The sequence below is a fragment of the Vigna unguiculata genome, chromosome 8 (genome assembly GCF_004118075.2).
Source record: "Vigna unguiculata cultivar IT97K-499-35 chromosome 8, ASM411807v1, whole genome shotgun sequence".
In the NCBI taxonomy this organism is placed as follows: domain Eukaryota; kingdom Viridiplantae; phylum Streptophyta; class Magnoliopsida; order Fabales; family Fabaceae; genus Vigna; species Vigna unguiculata.
In genome coordinates this window covers 2,496,746-2,521,500 of record NC_040286.1, presented here as the reverse complement: position 1 = coordinate 2,521,500, position 24,755 = coordinate 2,496,746, and the positions used below count along the sequence as shown (strand labels likewise).

At 30.1% G+C, this 24,755-nt stretch overlaps 2 protein-coding genes across 3 annotated transcripts; one reads left to right on the top strand and one right to left on the bottom strand.

Moving 5' to 3' along the window:
• The first annotated feature begins 5,190 nt into the window (after positions 1 to 5,190).
• LOC114193919 (probable carbohydrate esterase At4g34215) lies at positions 5,191 to 8,210 on the top strand. 2 transcript variants are annotated; one of them, XM_028083908.1, is made up of 3 exons: positions 5,191 to 5,906; positions 6,008 to 6,146; positions 8,019 to 8,210. In XM_028083908.1, exons 1-3 carry the CDS (start codon positions 5,331 to 5,333, stop codon positions 8,054 to 8,056), a joined length of 753 nt encoding a protein of 250 aa, XP_027939709.1. In that variant the 5' UTR covers positions 5,191 to 5,330; the 3' UTR covers positions 8,057 to 8,210. The 2 variants fall into 2 exon arrangements, with proteins under 2 accessions (XP_027939709.1, XP_027939708.1); XM_028083907.1 differs by lacking the exon at positions 8,019 to 8,210 and having other exon boundaries at positions 6,008 to 6,435.
• A 5,024-nt stretch (positions 8,211 to 13,234) lies between these two features.
• On the bottom strand, positions 13,235 to 15,060 carry LOC114195623 (probable isoaspartyl peptidase/L-asparaginase 2). The gene is made up of 4 exons (XM_028086151.1): positions 14,756 to 15,060; positions 14,353 to 14,586; positions 14,064 to 14,150; positions 13,235 to 13,945 (listed from the first exon to the last, which is right to left on the bottom strand). The coding sequence occupies exons 1-4, from the start codon at positions 14,915 to 14,917 to the stop codon at positions 13,454 to 13,456; spliced, it is 975 nt and encodes a 324-aa protein (XP_027941952.1). The 5' UTR covers positions 14,918 to 15,060; the 3' UTR covers positions 13,235 to 13,453.
• Positions 15,061 to 24,755: the final 9,695 nt, after the last annotated feature.

Here is a 24,755-nt window from a genome sequence, read left to right as displayed (position 1 = left end):
GGGTCTTTGTCTGAATAGGAAAGGCTATATTTGTATGCATCCTTCTGGAAAAATTTACTTCTCCCGTTCAGTTCTTTTCAATGAGCAGGTTTTCCCCTATAAACTTGCTACAAATATGTTTGAGACTCAACTTACTATAGTTCCCGAGCCCACACCTCTATCTTCACCCAATATCAATTCACTACCCTTACCTTATGTTATTACATCAGAAAAATGTATAGTGTCATCCATCCCCAATGTTGCACCTCAAGATGCTACTGCCACATCCTATTCATCGGAAAAATCACCTCATCAGTCTAACCTTAATTCCCCTTAAACAGACCATCCCACGTCCTCTCCTATTAATCAATCTGTATCTCCTGAACATTCCAACTCTCCTACTGATATTCAACGACAACTTGTCACCACTAATATACATCCAATGCAAACTCGAGGGAAGTCAGGTATCACTAAGCCTAAAGTATTCTCTGCTATTGCTACTGATGTTGTTCTTGTTACAACCAAAGAAGCTCTTATACATATTGAATGGAAGAAGGCCATGCAAACAGAATATGATGCGCTTCTAAAGAACAAGACGTGGACTCTTGTTGAGCTTCCCCCCAATGCACATGTCATAGGTTGCAAATGGATATTCAAAAACAAGTACAATTCAGATGGCACTCTCGAGAGACGAAAAGCACGTCTTGTTGCTCGCGGATACAACCAAGTTGCTGGCATTGACTACTCTGAGACTTTTAGCCCTGTGGTTAAACCCACCACTGTTCGTGTGGTTCTTTCAGTTGCTGTTGCTGCGAAATGGCAAGTACGCCAATTAGACGTAAATAATGCTTTCTTGCATGGGGAGCTCACAGAGACCGTTTACATGGATCAACCATCGGGATTTTCAACCAATCCAAAGCTTGTTTGTCGTTTGCACAAAGCCATTTATGGCCTAAAACAGGCACCTCGAGCCTGGTATCACAAGCTGAGCACCACGCTAATCAAGATGGGTTTTTGTTCAACTATTAGTGACTCTTCTTTATTTACTAATATTACTGCAAACTCTATCATTTTGATTCTCATTTACGTAGATGATATCTTGATAACAGGCAATGATACTAATGCCATTACTGCTCTTGTTGCAGCTCTTAACATGCAGTTTTCTCTTAAAGACCTTGGCTCCCTTCACTATTTTCTTGGAATCGAGGCTACATGGTCCTCTAGTGGTGCTTTACATCTTACACAAACAAAATACATAAAAGAAATTCTCTCCAAGGTTCAAATGACAGACGCTAATTCTCTTCCTTCTCCTATGGTCTCTTCTTTAAAACTCACCGCAGATGCATCCACTGCCTTTCACGACCCCACCCTATATCGTCAGATTGCAGGAGCACTGCAATATCTAACCTTTACCCGTCCCGACATTTCATACGCTGCCAACAAGCTTTGTCAATATATGCACCAACTTCAAACCCATCACTGGAATGCCATGAAACGTCTTCTACGCTACCTTGCAGGCACTCCAACTCATGGATTGTTGTTCACTCCAAACACACACCCCTCCATACAAGCTTTCACAGATGCAGATTAGGGGTCAGATCCTGATGATAGAAAGTCAACAACCGGTTATTGCATCTTCATTGGCACAAATTTGATATCATGGTCTTTAAAGAAACAAGCCGTTGTATCACGCAGCTCCACTGAAGCAGAATATAGGAGTATCGCTTCTGCCAGTACCGGAATCAGTTGGCTCATGTCTCTTCTAAAGGAAATAAACCTGCACACTTCTATTCCAATTATTAACTCTAAAAATCTCAGTGTTGTGCTTCTTACAGCCAACCCTGTCATGCATTCTCGCACCAAGCATTTTGAAATGGATCTACATTATATCAGAGACAAAGTCCAGAAACGTGAAATCTTTGTTCGGCATGTTCCTGCTCGTCTTCAACTTGCTGATGCTCTAACAAAATTAGTTTCTGGTGAAACCTTCTCTCAGTTTTGTGATAAACTCATGGTGTGCTCGCTTCCTCAACCCCATTAGTTTACGGGGGCATGTTAGATGATATGTTAGTTTTAAATCTGTTAGGTTAGTTACAAGTTAGTTTTGCTTTCTGCATTTTTACGTTCTCTGCTTTCTCTTATATAAAGCTTCCGCTTGTAATAGGTAACTTACTTTTCAATATAATACAAAAGCTCCTTTTCATTCTCTCTCTCTTCACGTCAATCCTAACAATAAAACAAAAAATATTTTTTTATATGAATTTTTAGTAGGTCACTAGTGTATTTCCACTAAGAAAAGATGGGAGTTTATTACTAAGTTACGCAAGCTCACAAATCAACTTGAACATTCTTTTATAGAAAAAAAACAAAGACATCATGATTTTACTTAATTAAATAAAAGCAAGTGTAAAAATAATTTTTAAATAGAACAGTAGGGGTAAGAAAATAACTACAAAAACTTACATTAATAAAACAAGTTTGAATGATTAGTCAAATTAGCTAACGAATTAGTCAAATTCATTTTAAGATATTCGTTGACTTGTTAAACATACTCTTAAATCTCCTTATTTTATCCATTTCCAGTTTATACGTATATTTTGATTTCATGTTCTAAAATAAAATGAATGTTTGCGTACACTTTTATATATACAAATACATAATCACTTTGGTTTAAGGAAACGATTATCTGAACTAATTAACATAGTTCTTAAACTTTTATATATATATATATATATATATATATATAGAGAGAGAGAGAGAGAGAGAGAGAGAGAGAGAAGTGATGGTAAAAATAAAATCAATTTACTTATTTTTATTTGTATTAAAAAACAATAAAGAAAAAGTAAACTTATTTTTATTCTCATGAAAAATATTGGTTTATGTTTAGTTCCTAAAACGTATTTTTAGTTTTTTATGCTTATAACATCAAAATTGTTTTTCTAGAATTAAATATATATTTTTTTCTAAATTATTAAAAAAATGTTGTAAATTAAATTATAAAGTATTCCATCTCTATACCATATAAAAATAATGTAGAATATTTTATCAATAAATAATACGTGAAAGTTATATTATACTATGAAATTTCATTTGTTATGTAAATACCTTCTACTTTATTGGGATAATGTTTTATATAATTTTAATACAGAAATTAAATATTTTATAATTTATTTTAAAGATAAAATATAATTAGTTTAGAGATGAAAAAAAAGTTAACTCTTATTTTTACTTTATATTCCATGAGTAAATTTTAGATATGTTTTCTATTCTCTTTTGTTTTCAGTCCTTTAATTTTTATTTTTTTTTACTTTAGACACTTTTCTAAGATAAATAAATCATATTTATTTTTAATATTTCATTTGCCATGCATATCATGAAATGGCGATGACCATATATTAGGTGCAACGTACAATGATTACACGATCTTTTGGTTAGACACGGACCACCCTATGACCTGGTCATCCAAGGCCCAAATCTGTGGGCCCAAGGCTGCTGGGGCCCAAAAACTTCAGAAAGTATATGCATTTGTTCAATAACTTTTTCTATATATTCTTTGTTATTTTAATAAATTGAATTAAATTATTCTCTTGTTTCAGTTCATATTGTATCCAAATTAATATGAGATACGTGATTAACTATCTCTTTCGTTTTTTAGTTTGTTTTTATTATATTCGTAAATTCATGAAATAAATGTTCACATGTCAATAATATGTGTACAATAATAGATTTAGACTGGTTACCTTTTTTAAAGAAAAGATAGAAATATAAGTCAAAACTCAGTTTATTAAGGAATTGAAATAAAAATAATTATATATTTAATTTTATGAATAAAGTATACGTAAGTTTTAATATAAAGTAAGCATACTTTATTGACAAATGGACGAAAATGTATCTTTGATGTTCCATGCATAAAATTGTTAACTTTTGTTTTAAAAGGAAAAAAAAAACATAAAATAACTTTATAATATAAAGATAAAATCAGAGCTTAGTCACTTCATAATAAAGACAACATATTTAATAAAACTAATTGATTTTCTTGTCTTCCATGTTCTTTTCCCACAAAATCTAAGTGAATCACCCATCTACATACACTTTTACTAACTAACACATACTTTGAGTAATCACGCGCACACTGTTTAAATGGCTTAAGAATAATTTTAGTTAAATTAGATTTGTAAAGAGTAATTCTTCTTTGACGGTGATTAATGATTTATAAACCTTACAGACTTATAGGAGGATACGATGACGATCCTGGGCCTTGCTTTGTATTGGGCCTAAAGTTTGGTATTGGGCTAACAATAGAATCAACTACTAAAACAAATGAACATAGAAAATTACTAAAATAAATTTGTGTCTGGATAGCACCAGTATTCACCCGAAAACGTAAAAGAAAAAAAAAAAAAAAAACATTAACTTTGGGTGAAAATCCAATGCATAGAAATATGAAGCTGAGGTGATTGGAACTTCAGGCTCTTATTTGCCAACAAAAGGGCTATTTCTTCCCGTACCTTTTCTTTTTTTTTCTTTCTACAATGCCATAAAACTCATACAGTTCAAATTATCTAAACCACATTTTTTAATCCAGAAATACTTTTCAAATGAGACAATTCATAATACAAATTTTTGAAATGTATTTCAAATTGTTTAATCCAAAAGGTAACTAGATCCGAAACATAATTCCAAAATACACCTTAAATACATTCGAAAATATACATTCCAAAACAATGTTTCCTAATCTAAAAAAAGTCTTCCGGCGGAATTTGTTTCACTAAGACTACAGGGTGCAGTAAGAAAAGAGGGAGGTGAGGAAAGAAACAGCCAAAAAAGGCTAGAGAATTGTTGGTTTCGTAGTAGGGCCAGCCCAAATCAAAGCGTTGTAATCAGAAAACACACAATAGTTACAACTTACACGTTCATCACTCGCACATATTTTATTGGTGGCTTAATACTCTCCTAGACGACATCTAATTTCAAAAGAAAATTCACTTGGGATTGTAAGATAGAAGACGAAGAAACACACAACAGTAACATGGGATCTAATACGATGTATATCTTTGTCTTGTATAAAAAAAAGAAAAAAAAAAAAACACCTCAATTAAGACAAAGATTTGACATTAAAATAAAACATCAATCAAGGAAACGTTAAACGCACGCATTATCTGTGTAGGAGACATCAATTAATTTTCCGATGCACATTATATTGATTGAATGATGGTTGCTTAGTTTCTAGCGGGTCCCACATGAAGCACGCGAGCAACCTAATTGGCGGTGTGAGTGAGTCATAACATATAGCTCAGTGTTTGTATAATAAGTTGATAAAATTGTGAAAAGGTGGATCGATTATTGTTGTAATGGATTTGATATGCGTTTTATTAGGGTTTATATGGGTTATGGAGGGTGTGCGGGGTGGTTTAGGGGCAGTTTCGAGGGACATTTTTGTGCTGGCGGGACAGAGCAACATGGCTGGACGAGGTGGCGTTGTCGGGGGGAAATGGGACGGGAAAGTCCCGGCGGAGTGCGGGCCAAGCCCATGGATTTGGCGGCTGAGTGCGGGGCTGGAGTGGGAGGAGGCCCGGGAGCCTCTGCATGCGGACATTGATGTGACGAAGACGTGCGGGGTTGGGCCTGGGATGGCGTTTGCGAACGAGGTATTGAGAGCCCGGGGAGGTGGGGTTGTGGGCCTGGTGCCTTGCGCGGTGGGTGGGACGAAGATCGGAGAGTGGAGTCGTGGGTCGCGGCTGTATGACGAGTTGGTGAAACGTGCGAAGCGTGCGATGGGCTTGGGCCGGATCCGTGGCCTGCTCTGGTATCAGGGAGAGAGTGACACGGTGAGAGAAAAAGACAGTGAGTCATATAAAGATAAGATGGAGAAGTTGATTTTGGACCTTCGATCTGATCTTCACCTCCCATCTCTTTTAGTTATCCAGGTACTTACTTTTCTTTTTGTTTCATCTTTCTTATTAGATAGATATAATAGTCCCACATCGATTGAACCTTGTATAAGTATTTTTTGAATTTACACTTTCAGGTAGCACTTGCATCAGGGGAGGGAAAGTTCATAGAGAAAGTGAGGCGTGCTCAAATGGAGATAAAAATGGATAATGTGAAGTGTGTGGATGCTAAGGGACTGAGTCTAAAGGCTGATAAACTTCACCTAACAACTATGGGTCAGGTTCATTTGGGCATTAAGTTAGCACATGCGTATCTTAATTCCACCACCTACCATAACCAAATTAATCATACACAATCTTATCAACCTCATGTTTCCTAATTGCTAAACTACACTCTAAGAAGCTTTTGGTTTTCAGATCTTGAGTATAGTCTTTTTTTTTTTTACACCATTTACAACTTTCAAATGAATGTCTCTAGTAGGAAAAACAAATCCAAAGAATTTGCCTCATGATTGAACTCACCTAAACTACTCTACTTTTTATTATAACTTCATTATTCTTTTTATTTTCTTTTCCTCCATAAAAAATGAATAATTAGATTTTGTAATGGACTTTTGAATATTAGACTACAAAGAATAATAGTCGGAGATCAAGGATGATCTATATGCAAAAGATTTTCCTACTTAACATAAAATAGTAGTGAAATTTGTGCTATACGAGATAGTTGGGTCTTATTTATAAGTATTAAGTCTTATCTTGTATTTATAGGTTTTTTAATCATAAGAAAAATATATTAAACAGATTTTTGTGATATATTATATAATTAATTATTATATCATAATATTTTAAATATGTTAGATAATTAATTATTATATCTAATTTTAAAATTTTATTTATATAATGAGAATTTATATAAATTAAATTGAATAAATTTTTAATTTTTTTATAAAACACCTTATTTATGTTAATAAATAATAAATATTTTATTAAAATATTTTATTTTATTTTTTCACTTTCTCTTCATTTACTTATATTTGTATTTATCTTTCATTTTTTATATATACTTTTATTTCTAAAAAGATATTAAACAAAAAATTATTATTTCTACTTTCATTCGACACATATTTTGTTACATTTTAAAATAAAAATGTAACTCTCTTATTCACTCGATACTTAATTATTAATTTTTTTATTTCATCATTTTTTGTATATTAATTTTTTACGAACATAAACAAAATATTTAATTATTACGGTTTTTTTTTTATATCCTTGTCTTAATTATCTTAATTGGGGTTTGATTTTTTTTAATAATAACATCTTTCACTACTTAATTAAATTCTGATAGTTTACTTTTTGTTACGAGCCTTTTAGATAAATATACTTATGAAAAATAAAAAATATATATTTATTTAGTGATGAAAGAGAAGTATACGAAAAAATGAAAATAACACAAATTAAATTCTTTTACTTATTCTAAAACATGATGTAATAATTTAATTTTTTATTTTTATTTTTTAATTATAATCATTAAAGTTAGAATTGATGCACCAATATTTCACAACCAAGAGAGGTGAATTGGTTTTAACAAATTTTGCCCAGTTTTAGACTTTTGAAATTGTTTTGATAAACCTTTTGCTTGTTGAATCAATTGAAATAGTGTGGTTTGATGCTTAATGTTTGAAACATTTATACTATGACAAAATATGGAGAGGAAGAGATAAAGCACACAGTTTTTATACTGGTTTGATTCCTAAGAATCTACATCCAGTTTCATCTAGCAAATCACAACTAGAGATTTCACTATATCACAAGAATTTCAAGATTTACAAATACACTTGATAAATCTAAATTCTAAGATAAAGGAACACACACACAAGGCTTCCACACACTTGCTCAACCACACAACACCAAAGCCATTACACACACTTGCTTTAGACAGAAAACAACAGAAATAAACAGTTTTAAAGTGTATCAAAACACAAGAACAAAGTTTACAAAATGGATTGAGTACACATTTTCCAAGGCTGAAATTTCTTTTTCTTGCCAAGTCTAAATTGATTGTGTCTTGATAGAATTCTTCAAGAGGACCTTCCAAGATAGCTCCAAGAACCTGTTTCACACTTCTCTTTCTTTCTTTTGGTTGAACAGATTCAGCTTCAGAAAGTGCAGAAACTGTCTTTATATAACAACTGCTATCAGGCACGAACCTAGTCGACTACATTAGTTGGCTAGTCGACTATCGGGGCAGCAGATTAACATTTTCAGATTATTACACACATCTCATGTTAACCATTGTCATGCTATTATGGACATCATCAAAAACATTTCAGATACACTTGATCAACAACAATTAAATATATAAATTTTGAACATTATTTTAATTTCTAAAATTAAATTATCATATTATGAAGATATAATAAAATCTCATAAAAATTATAAATATTATAGGTATGTATATCTCTTTTGATTTTCTTTTCTTAATGAAATAATATATATATATATATATATATATATATATATATATATATATATATAATTTTAATGTGACAGGGGAAGACAGATTAGCCCACTTTTGGGCTGGACCGTACAATGACTTGGTTATTTTACGACAGTATTCATATTCTTTGGAAATTAGTAACTTGTTGGACCATATAAAAACTCTCTTTTTCATCACATAATTCTCAAAAACAGGGTGTGCTGGAGCCCTCTCAGCAACACTATCACCATATAAAATATGGATTCTTTTCTATTTTTTTAAATTTTTTGCTCGCATTTTCAAATTTCATCCCATACTTTAATTTCATTTCATATTATTTTAAAGTTTTGAGTTAAAAATTATATGAATCCATTATGTGAGTTTGGTTTTACCTTACTCTTAAGAGAGAAATTGATTGATATCTAAGTATGACTAAAAAGTTGAACAACATAAGTAAAAGAAAAGAGGGTTCCTAAATATATTGTATTTTAATTAAATAAATACAATATTTTAAATAAAAAAATTAATTACTCTGTTGATTTTTATTTATAAGATTCTAACTGAAAATACCAATTAAAAATGATAAATTCTATTAATTATTTAACAATTAAAAGATAGAAAAATATTAAAGATAAACTAATTTAAACGTACATATAAAATATGACAGAGAAAACAGTATTACCCGATTTTTATACTACGAGGAAAATAGTGATTGAAAAAATAAAAATAATGAACAAGTTCTTAATTAGCTAACAAAAACAAGATCATAATGCAGGGTATGATTGCATAGTATCACAATCACACACCCTCCACAGATCATTGATGAATAACAAGTTACTCACTGACCTAATTGAGGAATGAAAACTTTTTCAAGTATTCTGTAATATGATACATATGTCAATAAGGTGAATGTATATATTTTTTTTCTACGTTTGTTGTCTCATGTAAGTAAGTTATAAATCTCATTTTATAAAAATTGATTTAGACTTAAAATTTATTTTTTATTATGATATCACATTTATATTTAAAAAATGTATTCTAACGATATTTCTATTTCTTGAAGGTATAATTTTGTCCGCTATTTTATAATATAAAAGTAGGAGTGAAAAAACAGAAAATTGGAAAATAAAATGTCAATGGTGATGATTTTGGCATGAAAAAGTATAATAGTTCCAACAATGAAAATGTAACATCCGGAGATTATGCTGCAAAAAGCAATTTTCAATCTATGAATGACATATCTGGTCTCAGCCACCAATTAGGGATAAGAGAATTACTACCACCACAACTTTCAATTCACAATAATTAAATTGTATATATTTTTCTTTTCAAAACATTCTTGATAATGACAATCTATAAGTAATAAAGAGAAAAAAAACCCTTTCAAATCCTTATTAACTTTTTTTTTTCATGTAAGAATTTTGTAAGAAGTAAATTTTTAAGTTTAATTTATTTATGTAAAACAAGTTTATAAAATAAAATTTTCATTTACTTTATATATATATATATATATATATATATATATATTATATTTAATCGATATAAAATTTTTATCCGTATTATTAATCTCGAATGTTTTTAAATATGATATACTAAAAAATATTATAAATTTTAACATCTCATTTATCATCACATAAAAATTATGAAAGAAAAAATTAATTTCTAGAACTTCAAACTTAAATAGTTTTATTGATATTAGCTTAATAATAAGATGAAATAATCATTTAAAGAATGAAAAAGGAAACTTTCATTGTTGGATTTTATTAAGAGAGACATTAGAAATATTATGATACTATCTTTAACTTAAAATTTATATGATAAATTTATAGTTTTTTCTTCTTATATATTATTCTAATTATTTTTCATTATTTTAACATAAAGCATTGAAACTCAATTAGTTTCAAGGCTTTTTAATTAGACCACACATAAGAAAGTGCTTCTATGTGAAGACAAACAAATCCAATTAAAGATTCAAACAAGTGCTTTAACAATTGCGATTTTATATCTATTGATGGGACTATGAAATTTACTTTTAAGAAGCCTTTACTATAATTTAATTAAAAGTTATTTTTTACGAAAAATAACCAATACCATTCAATAAAAAAATTCTTTTTTTTTTCTTTTAAAAAAGATGCTGCCATAGATCTTGTTTGGCGAATACGACACAAACTTTCCGTCGTTCAATCACTTTGCTAGCGTCGACAATGTTATTTAAATAATACTTAATTAGCTTCTCCTTTTTAATTGCGTAAAATGGAGGCAGAATTTTTTTTATCACTATAACTTTTTTAGACATTGTTATAACAAAATACATATTTTGACCTGTCCAGCAACCACCGTGTTTTCAAGATATTGTTCGTTTTGGAGTATTTGAGCTCCGTCACAGTATTATTCTTAAAAGGTGCCTCCGAGAGTGGAGGAAGGTAAAAATATTTAAATTTCAGTTGATCTCGATTTCTAAGCGATGTGAGATTTATTAGATGTACTAGAACACATATAAATCAACATAGTGTAACATGATTCTTTAAACACGTGATCGTGATCTCAGATTGCATTGTGTAAGTTTAGTTATAAGAGAGACATTTCAATGATATGATTACAATTAATATTCCATTACAAATTTTACGGAATAAAAATGTTAATAAATTTGAAAGTAACATTAATTGTCCAAAAATTTAAACAATCAGTTATATCAAACCTATTACCTTAATTAGTGATACAATTTTGTGGTTTAAATTCAAACGTATAGGCAAATTTATGAAATATGTAACATCATTCGTGTTGTATATTAGTGTGATTAAGTTGATGTTCAAGTTTCATAAGGCCCACTTAATTAACTATAAATAAATAAGAAAAATAAATAAGATCACATAATACTATACTCAATTTTGTTATTTTACATTGTACCACGGTAAATTTAAGTTCAATATTCTATTATTCATGATTAGTTAGTCCATATTCTTAATCAATAAGAAACAACGCGATAAAGTCCCATAAAAAAATTAGGATGATTATTAACTTGTCTCTTTGAAATAATAATAATAATAATAATAATAATAATAATAATAATAATAATAATAATAATAATAATATATGATCAATTGTCATGACCTCATTTATTATTATTTTTTTCATATTTTTTCCCGGTATCTTTTATAGATAATTTTATATGTTATTAGAAATAGTTTGCCAATTATGTTAAGGTGTGATAAAAATAGTATTATTCTAATAAAACAATCATATTATTAATAATTCATTTATGAGTTTGCACTTATTTCATTAATCACTCAATTTCATATAGCTTTATGGTGATTGAATACGTGAATGCAAACACCTATTTAGAATTTTTTTTTTTTTAAACTGGGGTACAAAGAATGTGTCGAAACAGTTTCGAATTCCAATAAAATTTCATTCTTTGCTCTAATTCTGAGGAATGTCTTAATTAATTAATTTATTTCCAAGGGAAACATTTGGTTTACAGTAAAAAAAGAAAGGAAACAGTTTCCAAAAGAGTGGGTTCCAATTTAATGTAGAGAAATTATTGTGCTATTAATTATTTGAAACTCCAATCATTATGTTTTGTTTTACTTAAGATTTTTTCTTATATAAATATATAAATAGGTATAAGTTACATTAATCATTAGAAGTGATTATTATCGGGAGAATATTAAGCAAATAATAGCCAAATTTATGAAAACGAGAATGAAGAATAATTTTGATAAAATTTAAGTTGGTTTGGTAGAATATATATATATATATATATATATATATATATATATATATATATATATATATATATATAGGCTCACATAATTATATATCTACAGGCTCCTAATTATGGCTTCTAGAGTGAAAGGAGAAAGAATTATTCGGTATCATTCATTCAAGCAGTGCTTTATTTTCTACACACTGTATAAACATATAAATTTATAACTCAACCAACCCATAATAATTAATAAATTTTCAAAGTAATTATTGTAAAAAAAATTAAATGGTTTAAACACAAATAGTTAACACTTTTTTTACTACTACTTAAACTTTTAACCCATTTAGTTTTCGTTATTCACCGATTCAATTTTATAACCCGAATGAAACTTGATACCTTTGGTTCATTGTTTCTTCTCATTGTATGTTTGTGGTCGTAAACTAGCTACGAATGTGGTCATTTTAAATCACTGTTCTCTATCATTTTCTTGAGAATGTAATAGTGCCATGTGTCATGTTCTTTTTTGCACACACAACCTTGTCGCACGTTCAATCATCTGTATCATTTTTTTGCCTTGGTATAACACCAGCCAGTACTATATTATTTTCTTGCAACCCTATTTATACGCCTTAAGAATTTTACACTGTTACAAAGAGTGCTGCAAAAGTGAAAATGCATTAAATAAGAAGTAATAAATATATTATTTATATAGTAAAAAAGCATGGTACATAATACTTTTGTTATATACAAATACTTATCTAGTATATTCTGTTTTTTCTGTCACATCGAGTCACCATGTATCACACATCCCTTTCTTCCTTAGTTGTCAAATGCATCATTTTCCATTTCCATTTTTCTGCAAAGCAACTTTGATGTTACGGTGTAGTACCAACCAAGATCACACAGCAAAATCCAAGAAGATAAACACTTCGAAAACAAGAGGGTCCACTCTTGTTTCTTATCATAATGTTGACAACTGAGAAGACTAGTGGCAAGTAAGAACCATTTGAAGGTTCCATTCATGGAGGGTGCTTCTGGTGAGGGCAATTTCCCATGTCATAAATGGAAAGTTTTTGCCACACTAATATAACACGTAGGTGTTTTATGTACATAAATAAAGTTCTTGTAATAAATAAAATATAGTCATAGTTAGTAACTATGAAGAGAAAAGCTGCACGGGTGTATTTGAGGTCTACCACCAGTTTTTCTATTTTATTTCAATGGAAGAAACAAGTCACCACTATTATTTCACTTTTTTTTTCTTTCTAATTTTTTGAAAGAAGACTAATAATCATAATAAGCTAAATCCGGCACCACCAAGAGACCCTGCACTCTAACTTGATATCGTAATAGTAAAATAGTTGCATTGAAACAACCATATGAAGCTATGAGTTTATGAGCTTATTCCCAAATTGCAACCTCCATGAAACCATCTTCAGTGGCACAAGCCCTGAACATGCCATTGCAATTGAACCCACAAGCCACTTCCCCAGTATTGGAAACCGCAATGAGCCCGGCTTTTCCTTCATCGAGACGGTGCTTGATCACAAAATCAACGGCATCGTGAAGCTTCAGGTTTTTGTATTCCATCACCGCTGCCACCTCACGCGCCAGAGTGCTACGTATGATGGCCTCGCCCTCACCCGTGCACGAGACACCACACAGATTACACGCATAAGTCCCAGCACCGATCAGCGGCGAGTCACCGATTCGCCCGGTCATTTTGTTCATCAGGCCACCGGTTGACGTCGCCGCCGCGCACCGCCCCTCCCGGTCCACCACCACGCAGCCAACTGTCTCCGGCGCATACACGCTTATCGGGAGTCCATTCATCTGCAGTGGAGTCCCCACACCGGATCCACATGTACCCGAGTTCGGGATTCGGTAATCAAACTGCAATCATTAACATTATCACCACACACGTGGCGCAGATTTAGCTCATCATTAGTTAATCAAATAAAAGATCCGTGATTAAGCGATTAATTAGTACTAGGAGTGACTAATTACGTACCAGGATTGTGTTGGCTTCCTTTGCCAGCTTCAACATGCCCACATTGTCAGGGGTGATAAAGTACTCGTTGTCCACAACCTCCACACCCTGGCAAAACACAAACCGCAAAATTGTATCACGTGAAAATGGTAGGTGCAAAACAAAAGTAAGAAAAAAAAACTGATTTTGAAGGCCAAATGTCAACTAATATTATTAATTTGAAATAAAACAAATGCCATTATGGCAAATGAGAAAAAAAGGCAAAATCAAATTTGTTTTGCTTTTGTTTAGTTTAGAAGAAAACACGAACCTGTTGTCTGGCGAATGCTTCAGCGCCGGAGAAACCGATGTATGAATGTGGGGATTTGTCCATCACTAAACGAGCCAGCGAAACGGGGTTCTTGACGGTGGTCAGACCCGAAACAGCACCGCAGCGCCGTTTTGTCCCATCCATGATACTGGCCTCCATTTCCACGGTTCCTTTCTCCGTCAGGGCAGATCCACGACCCGAATTGAACAGAGGATCCGTTTCCAACTCCCTCACCTGTCACACAAATCACACTCTTCTCAAATTAAGAAAAAAGAAGAAGAATTAAAGTATTATTATTATTTGCAGAATATAAAAGGAGTAAAATGATGGAAATAAGCCATGCACGTTGAGTTTGCATTTCGGAGATAAGTTATAATGTGTGTAAGAGGTTGTCGATGAGTACCACACGTTCGACAACATCGATGGCGGAAACATTGGAACGCAGAGCAGACATTCCAAGGTTGAGACAGCGGGTGAGAAGTTGTTTCGCCTCTTCTTGACGCTCGAGTGGGAGATTAGGGTCCACACCGGCGCCACCATGCACAGCAATTGCCCAACGTCCCATTTTATTTCTTTATCTCTCTGTTCTACCGGGCTTTCTCTCTCTGAATTTTTGGAGGCTGCAAAAACCTAAGCCTTCGAATGCACTTTTATAGGCAACCCGGACTTCAAAATTTATGTGTTGGAATTGAATTTTGGATTCCTTAAGAAGGGTTTGGTTTGGGACTCGCCGCCGGATCTTTAGGGTGGGTAGACAGATTCCGAGTTGTGTTACGCTTTTGGGTTTCCGTTACGTTCCGTGATTTTCTTATATAGGATTTCCCCCTAATATTGGCTCACTTTATTTTTGGCAAATTTCGTTCAGTCCACTAATAATATTACAGTGTGTTATTTTTATTTTTTTTTACACCATTACATGCGGTAGATTTCTATTTTGAGACAAATCTTTATTATTTTTAGGAGATGAAACTTAACTAAATATACAAATGTGCTATTTTTTTAATACGTTAGAAGATAAATTTTGGTATTATGATAATTACGCGAGATATTTATTATTAAACACACGTTTAAAAAATGTTAATCAAACACACGTTTCAAAACTGTTAATTTAACTCTAATTATTATAATCCCATGTTAGAATTCTTAAAACAATTAAAAATTGCACCTCAAATTATGGTATCCCTGTCAATAATTTCTATAAAAAGATCTTAGATAAGTTATTTCTGCTTCGTTTGAATTAGCAAAAATTTAATTTAATCACTTCAGATGGAAATATATGGGTGAACACAATTGCATAGTAAGTAAATATTTATAATATATAATAAAATTAACATTTCAAAACTTATTTCCCTTAAAATGCAATTTTACTAAAGTCACACAACGTGCAATTACCATTTTGGCCCTGTTGTGCACGCCCTACTTTTCCTACCATGCAGAAGGAACCAGAAAGTTTGGCAAAAAGAGATGTGTTTCAATTCTTGTGATTCTCCGTGACAGTAGGAAAAAAAAGAAGAAAGAAAAAGAAAATAATTAATCTATTTATTAATTGTTTGAATTATTATTTGTTTTCTGTCTGTTTCTGAAAGATTCACCTATGAAGGAATCAAGCATTTATTTTCTTTTAGTATACAGAGACACGAATGATTCTAATATTTTTGCTTGATGCGAGGATCTCGATTTTTGCGACGGTCTGAATTAATAGCATTTGTTTAATCTCTCGAGATTATAAACTTTAATGTCTTTAATTGACCTTATGTGCCCTTATTCTAATCTGGCTTACTAATAGTGCTGCGCTTTAATAATTAAATCATTTTTAGTTGCTCAAAATCATGGTTGCTACTTGCTACAGACAAAACCTTCAATTTAAACATTTTTTTTTCTTTTTTTTTTTACCTTTAGTTAGAAAATTCAGTTAAGGAAGTAAGGAAGGGTCTAGGACGTATGCTGTATAAAGCAAAGAATATTGGTAAATCTGGACTATAGAATATTTATTAGTTAAAACGTGTTAACAACTGTATACTAAATGGTACTAATTACTATAAATTCGCTGTATCATAAGTTTCAATTCATAAAATCGTAACTTGTAAACTTTTTATTAGAAATGCTTATAGTTATTACCAGAGATAAAAAATTAACTATAAATAAATGTAATGTTATAAAATAATAAAATTAGTATTTGTAGCAAACATTAGTGTTTCATACAATTTCATGAAATGCAATCAGACATAAGATTGAACTAACAGTCAAATTAAGTCTTTTTCTCAGATCCGATTAAGTGGATAAGATTTAATTTAAAATAAGAAAAAAATTAGGCATAAGAATACATCCTAACCAGATTGGTAATTTATTAAACCTATTAATCTGGTTAATTTATTAAACCTATTATTTGACCTGCTATATTTTTAAAAATTTCTTAAAAGTAAATAAATAAAGATTTCACATTAATTAAAAACTACCGTTATATATATATATATATATATATATATATATATATATATATATATTAAAATTATATTTATTAAAAATAAAGTGAAATATATCAGAACAGATAAAAGAATAACCATTGATAAATAAAAAGAAGAGAAGAAACAGAGACATATGATCTTATAAAAAGTTTGTAAAACTAACTGTCAATTCTTAAAAATTTAATAAATTGTTATATTTAAAGGGTAAAATCAGTATTTTGAAATGTGGACACAAAAAGAGGAATCCCCTTTGTATATTGTTATAGATAAATAAATAAAGATTTCACATTAATTAAAAGTAAATAAATAAAGATTGCCCATTAACTAAGTAAATTTAAGATGTTATTTTAAAAACAAATCTTATCGAATCAATTTACATCGTACACTTTTTAAACATTTAAAGATAAATTATTTCTTGTATTAAAGTATGATTTTATCTTTATATTCTCTAAATTTGTCTCATGATAAACACAAAAATATACTGTTAGACGTGTGTTTGATTAAAATTTACCACGTTTCAGTGATGAATATGAAAGCAATTGTTTTGCCGACGATATTGATATAAGTAAAATAAGTGCATGGGAAAGACTATGACTTAGAAAATTTGAACAAATTTCCAGATTCATGAATCTGTGTAACAGACAGAACACTATTGTTAATTCCGCTTCCATGGTCGAGGGAAAAACAGTGACAAAGTGGGCCATACAAAGAGAAATAGAATCTGAATGATGACCACTTTAAAATGGTCAAGTGCCCCTACTTTGTGGTCACTCTCCCTAAACCAAGGGGCTGGCCCCATACAATTCTCAAACATTATGAATTTCTTACTACATAAATAATTGTAATCTAAACATTATAATATTATTAGGGTCTATTTAATAATTTCTATTACGAAACAATTAATGTCACATATGTAACGATATTTTAATTAGTACCCACGTTTATGTTTTGTGAGGCTAATTTTCATTCGTTTACTATTAATCTCATGTTAGTTGGAGCACTTTCGATATTTAATTCCACCACTTATTTGGTGAATATGGAAAATGTGAAATTGATCACTTAATGGAGAGGTGGTAGGGACTGCCCAGGTGGGTTGGTGGCAATTCAAATCTTCAAAAATTTTGTTTAGCAATTGATTAGTTATTCTAAATTATAATGATGGTATTGGTTGTAATTGATGAAAAATGAACCTCCATTGTTTTTTAATTAATAAATATGCATACATGGACCCAACGGCTACCTAACCAGTTATGACCAGGCTAAATAAATATAACAAAAAAAGTCACTAGGTTGGCTATTTTTTGCACACTGCTTTGCCAAAGAATCAACAAAATGAGACTTTTTTTCTATTTTTTTTTAATTAGTGTTGTATACAAAATTATGAACAAAATCAAATTAAGTTTTGCTTGAATGAAATTTTGAATGAACATCTATGGAAGAATAAAATATAATGCTAGGACCGCTTTCCTAACAATTTTTTAAACACAGTAAACTACAAGAGATTTTATTAAAAATCATATTGATTTTTCTATTAAGTGGTTTGATAACATGTGAAACAAAAAATTCAATAAATAATAAATTTTATTAAAATATATTATAATTTATGATTTTGATATTATATTAAAAAATAAATTTTAAATCTAATTTAATTTTATAAAATTATTTTTATCTATAATTCACGTAGAATTTTTAACAAAATTTATGTAAAATTCTCATTGTCACTAAGAATATATAATGATAGCCAATTATCTCGATGTTTAATGGTTATTTAAGGAATCACGTGATCAAAATAATAGTATTATTATTGTAATATTACTATTTATTATTATTATTATTATTATTATTATTATTATTATTATAATAATAAGTAGTATATGCAGTTGGAGACACCCAGTTCCTAGCTTTTGGGTACGTCGAATAGCCAAGAAGTGAGGACCATGACATGTGAGTAACAACAACTATTTCCTCTTTTGCTTTTGGTTTCTCAGAGTAATGTCTCATTGTACAACTTATTATGGTTTTTCTGCTGTTTCTGCTGGCCCAGTTGCTCACCATTATCAAAACAATTTCCATCACTTATCATTACCACTAATTAAACACATTAAATATTACACAAACTATTTTATTTTATTTTATTTTCAGACCATCCACCATCTTTAAAATGATTTCATTTCAGAATTGAAAAATAAAATTACTTCATATATATGAAATTTTATCTACATCTCAAAAAAAATTCGAAATCCCACACCTTCAATCACCAAATTTAAGATATATCTAATTATACAGAACGAATATAGGAAAACAAGATTGAAAACTTTTTAATATATCGAACATGAAAAAAATGTGCACTCAAAATTAGTTTTCCCTCCCTCTCAAGCATGAAAAAGCAACCTAAGAAAGTGAACTAGAGGGTAGAAAGACGTGGAAGAAGAATGTTTGAAAAAAAATAAATAAAAAGATAACATTTTGCAAACATTCGAAGAAATGTAAATATACAACCAAATAAATAAATTATGTTGTGTGTACACAATCTTAAAATAAGGTATAAATTCGTAATTATTTATTTCTAATTAAGCAATTTTTTCACTCCATTTTTTATTGTATCTCTTTCATTCAATTTTATTGTATTCGAACTGAGAGCATCTAGATGCTTCTCACATATTCTGATATTTTCTCTATATTTTTTATTTGAGAAAAAAAGAGTGATTAATTTATATAGAGCTGTCGGATAATCCGACGTGATTTGGCTCGACCTACCACGGGTTGATGATTTAGTGAGCCAATCTAACTCGGTTCACTTTTTAGCGAGCTAAAAAAATTCGAATCCGACCCGATCCACCACTGGTTGGCGGGTTAAACGGGTTGGCTCACGGGTCCACTTAATTTTAAAAAATACATTTTATTTATTTATTTTTCACTCAAAACTAAATTCTAATTCTAATTAAAATCTAAATAAACTTTAATACAATCTAAATACAAAACAAAATAAAAAAATACAAATTATTTATCTGTTGGCTAAAAACAATAACTTAACATGATCCAAATATAGAACCCAACTTAATAAAAAATACTTGTGTGACGTTTTGTTTACGGGTTGGTAAGCCAACCCGACTCACCATGGGTCAACCCGGTGAGTCGGGTTCTAGATGAACCGGGTCAAAAATTAACCCGTATTGAAATTTGTAAAAAAATTTCAATCCAATCCAGCCCAAACCCATGGTGAGCCGGGTTAGGTCGTGAGTTTCAACCCATTTTGAGTACTCTAAATTTATATATCTTTACATAAATTTAATGATATATATTATAAGTTATCTTGGATACCGGTATTTTGACACTATATTTTTTATTATTATTTGATATTATCCTTTATTATTATTTATTTTCTTTTTTTAAATATAAAAAATAATTTTTGTTAAGACTATTTCATCCTTATAAGAATTGTTAAAAGATGTCAAATTTTTTTCTCCTTATTATAAAAATGAATTATAGAAGGATGGAAGGAGTGTGGGTTTTGAAAGCAACAGGATGCATGTGGATCGGTCACACAAAGAGGTACAAAAGTGGTAAGGGTAAAGAATCTTGGAAGATACTTGACCTACCTTTCTCTCCCACCGCTCCAACACACAACATTTGTTTTCATGCGTTTCAAACGATTCTCGTCATGTGTTCTCTGTCTTTCCCTCTGTCCCCTCTTCCTTTGTCCACACCCACCACCCTCTTCTTCTTCTCATTACTTTTTTAAATATTTTCTTCTTTTTTTCCTTTAAAATTCTTTTAACTTTCACATTATTTTAAACTTATCATTCTCAAACAACAAAATCCGATTATGCATTCAAATTCAGCAACTGGATTCGGGAATGGTCCATTAAGACACCCGTGACCTGTTTTAAAATAGTTGAATCTTGTTCTGAATATACTAGTACGTATAAAAACAAATATTATTGACGTGGAAGAAACAAAGATAGAAAAAGAGGAAGGATTCTGAGAAGGGTTCTAGCACAGCATGTGTTATGAGTGTTACGAGACACTATCAAGGAATCCTAGCTACGGAATTCCAGATTCTGATTCCACCGTGATACCTCGTGATAGGTTCGGCACACTCAAATAGACCCATGTGTTATTATTACCATGGATACAAAGAAGCGAGGTTATTTATTTGAATTTGGAAAATTTTACAATAATATATTTGTGTTAATGTTTTTAAATTACAATTTAAAATAGTAAATTATAAGTAAAAATATATTTTAGGTATAATTAATTATTTAATTCTTAATTTTTTTAGTTTGGTTCATTTTAGTCTTTCTATTAATTTTTTTTTTCAATTTAATCTTCCAACCATTTTTTAATTCAATTTAGTTATTTTCGTTAGATTAAATTGATGTTAACTCTGTGTTTCTATACGTCTCAATTTACGAAAATTTTCAATTTATTTTTAGTTTTTTAATACTTTTTGCAGATAAAAATAATATACTTAAAATGCGCGAGAAAAAACTTAAAAAATAATAAATCTCATGACAAGATTGGAATACCAATAACTGGGCTTACAACTAATTGGGCTTATTGTGGACACAATATCCTGATTGAAGTCGTACCAGCTTCTTGTGTCCACATCTTATATATTAAGTAAAACTTAAAATTATATAATTTTCTATTTCTAGTAAATTTCTATTTTAATTTTTTTAAATAAAAATTTTATTGTAAATCATATTTATTTTATAAAATTAATTACTACACATCAAAATAAACAACGTCACACAGTTTGTTTTTTAGTTCTTGTACATAATTTGTTATTTTAGTATTTATGAAATACGTTTTAAAAGGATTAATTTAAAACGACTAGCCAACTAAATTTCCAAAAGTCCTAAGAACACAGAACGTCCTGAAAAAGGAGGACTTCACCCAATGCGAAACTATCTCTTTTACATGTTAAAAACATCTCCCATTGGTTAACACCAAAATATTATAAAATAATTTTTTTCTGCAGACAAAGAATTATATAACAAACATTGTTTTAACTGAAGAAACTAACCAAATTGTCTTAACTAAATTGGAATCTATTTTTAAGTCACCAACATTTGATTGATTCGCATAAAACTGAATTTGAACCCTTTAATTGGGTCTTATATTCGATTTTGGTGGACAAAATAAACGAAGTTGGGAGAAAAACATAATTAAAGGTAGCGAATCAAGTTATTTGATAAAAGTAGTTAACTATGGATATTTTACCCTGATAACAAAATTTTAAAAAGTACGTCAGAGGATAAAATATTTGTAATAAAAAAATAAAACAGTTAGTGTTGAATCTGAAAAATCCTAAATCTTAAATTAAAAAAAAAAACAATCCTCGGATATTAAACTTTACGAATTAAAATATTACATAATATTAAATTTATATAATTAAAATATATGAACATGTAAAACCAAGTGAACTTAACATATTAACACAATGTACATTTTAAGATAAATAATAATAATAGTAATAGTAAAATAAACGTAAATATAATGTCGTATTAGACAAAATATTATGTATTAAGTAATTTTTTTTATTATTAATACATAATTTTAAAAAAAATTAAAGAAACAAATCTGGAGCCAATTTAGTAGTGTTTATGTATCTTTATTTGGTTTCCACATCACCATTAAGCTGGCCGTGAGAGTTGGGCCATTGTGGGCCGAAGGGAAGCTGTATTTAAAGGGCCCAAGCCTTAAGCAGTAATCGTGGCAACTTCTTCGTGCACCTCCATACATTTCACATTGAACCTCCATATGTTAGGTGAAAAGGTATTTTCATTATATAATAAAAATACATTTTTTATTTTAGATTCTAAAATATTTTCAAATTATTTAATTTGAAATTTAAAATAAAAAATATTATATTTATAAATGGAATATTAATTTGGCATATATTTTTTTTTAGAAAGTGAAAATATCGTTTTCTGATTCCACCATGCATTTCATAGTCCACAGACGTCACATCATCAACGTCCTTTTAGCAAGATATTCATTATGACAAAATGAATAACACACCAAAGTCAAAGAGAATGCAGCATTTTTCAATGTCAAAAATAAAGAAACCTCCGTGGACTATGTATAACACTTCCACGTTTAGCTTTGTTTACCTAAAATGTGCAATCAACAGCTAACAATTTACATGGATTTCCCATTTTCCAAACATTATTGTGTCTTCAGCAGAATGTGACTTAGTCAAAGCTTCAAAAAGTCTCAAGCTAATTAAAACCTCTTCCATTTTCTTTCATCTCACGCTTTATGCGGAAAAAACTGCCTCAATATACCTTTCATTGTGAGAATATCAAGACCATATATTATAATAAACATTCAATTTAGTTTTAAGAAACATATTAAATTTAATAAAGGAATAATTGATTAGGCTACAAAAATAATAATATTTACTCTTCAAAAGTATGAATTTGGCTATTATTTAGTGTACTATTAGATATTTATGGGAGTCCATGGAGTATTAAAGGCGGAATTAAAAGAATGCTTTAATAATTAAAATCTTATATCATTACCTCCACTTAATTAGAAGTTTGACTTCGATGTTTAGTTTTTTCCCCTCAATTTAGTGTCAATTTTTTAAAAAACTCAATTGAATATTAATTTTTGTAAGAAAAAAATTCAATATAGTTTCTTCTATTAATTAAGTGTTAACATTGTTTGGAAGTGTCGCGTGTCAAAATCTAGACCTATCACGTGTCAAAATTAAAGGATTCAAAGATAGAACATGACTCAGATTTTTACAAGTGGTAGAGCTAAATTTTGATACTTTGAATGGTGTTAAGACAAATTTAACTTAATGGTTACATTATGTCTTTTAAGGTTTAGGGTTTAAGGTTTAGGAACTCAATTGAATTAAAATAAATATAAGTACCAAATCGTATTAAAAATGTATATTTATGGACCAAATTACTAATTAAGCTGCTCAAATACTAAATTACATTTAAATAACACCTATTAAAAGAAGAAATATAGTTATTATAAATATATGATGTAATAAAAAACGATATAAAGATAAATTATAAATATTGGTTTGTGGATCTACATTGGAACATTAAAGTAAAGTGTATCCCAACAAACATAATAGTTTTTTCTTTTTGTGTAGATTTGAATCATAGTTTTTAAGAAGCACATCTTATTTTTTGACTATAAGAAATTTGTGTTTTATCTAACACACATAATTTACTGCCAATAACAAAATTTTGTCTATAATTCAAGTTTACTCACAAAACACCGATGATAAAAAATTAATTAATAAAGTGGTCGTCAATAAATTTTACCTAAATCCCTTTGTAATTACCAACGAATCGATAAAATTCACTGGTAAATAGTGTGATTTGCTCTTATTCCTCCTTCTCCTCTTCTTTTATTTTTTTTCCTCTTTTTTCTTCCTTTTCTTCTTCCTCCCCTCCACCCTCATCCTCCTTTTTCTCCTTTCTTTCCTTACCTCTCCCTCTTCATTTTCCTCTTCCACCACCGTCAGCGAACTACCACTATGCCATCCCCGTCGTGCCACCGCCAAAACTACGTCACTTTTGTTGTTGTGCCTCCTCCTTCTCTTCCTCTTCATGTTCCTCATGCTTTTCCTTTCATATTCCTCTTTGCCTTCCTCTTTACCTTCATCTTCACATTCCTTCCCTTCCTCCTCCACCTATTCTTCTTCTTCTCATCTATCTCCTCTTAATATATAAAAAAAAAAAATCATCAGACTTGGTAGAAAATTTGTTGCTCATTTTACTTACAAATTTATCGAAAAATTTACTTGAGTGACTTTTTTAATGTAAACTATATATCATTCCTTTCACCTAAACAACACTCTTACCACTTGTGCAAAAAGAAGTCAAGAGTAGCACCTCTATAAGATCGTCTTCATTTTAGTCATTACCTTATTGCTTAAGCGTTCGTGATAAATCTTGAGTGGCA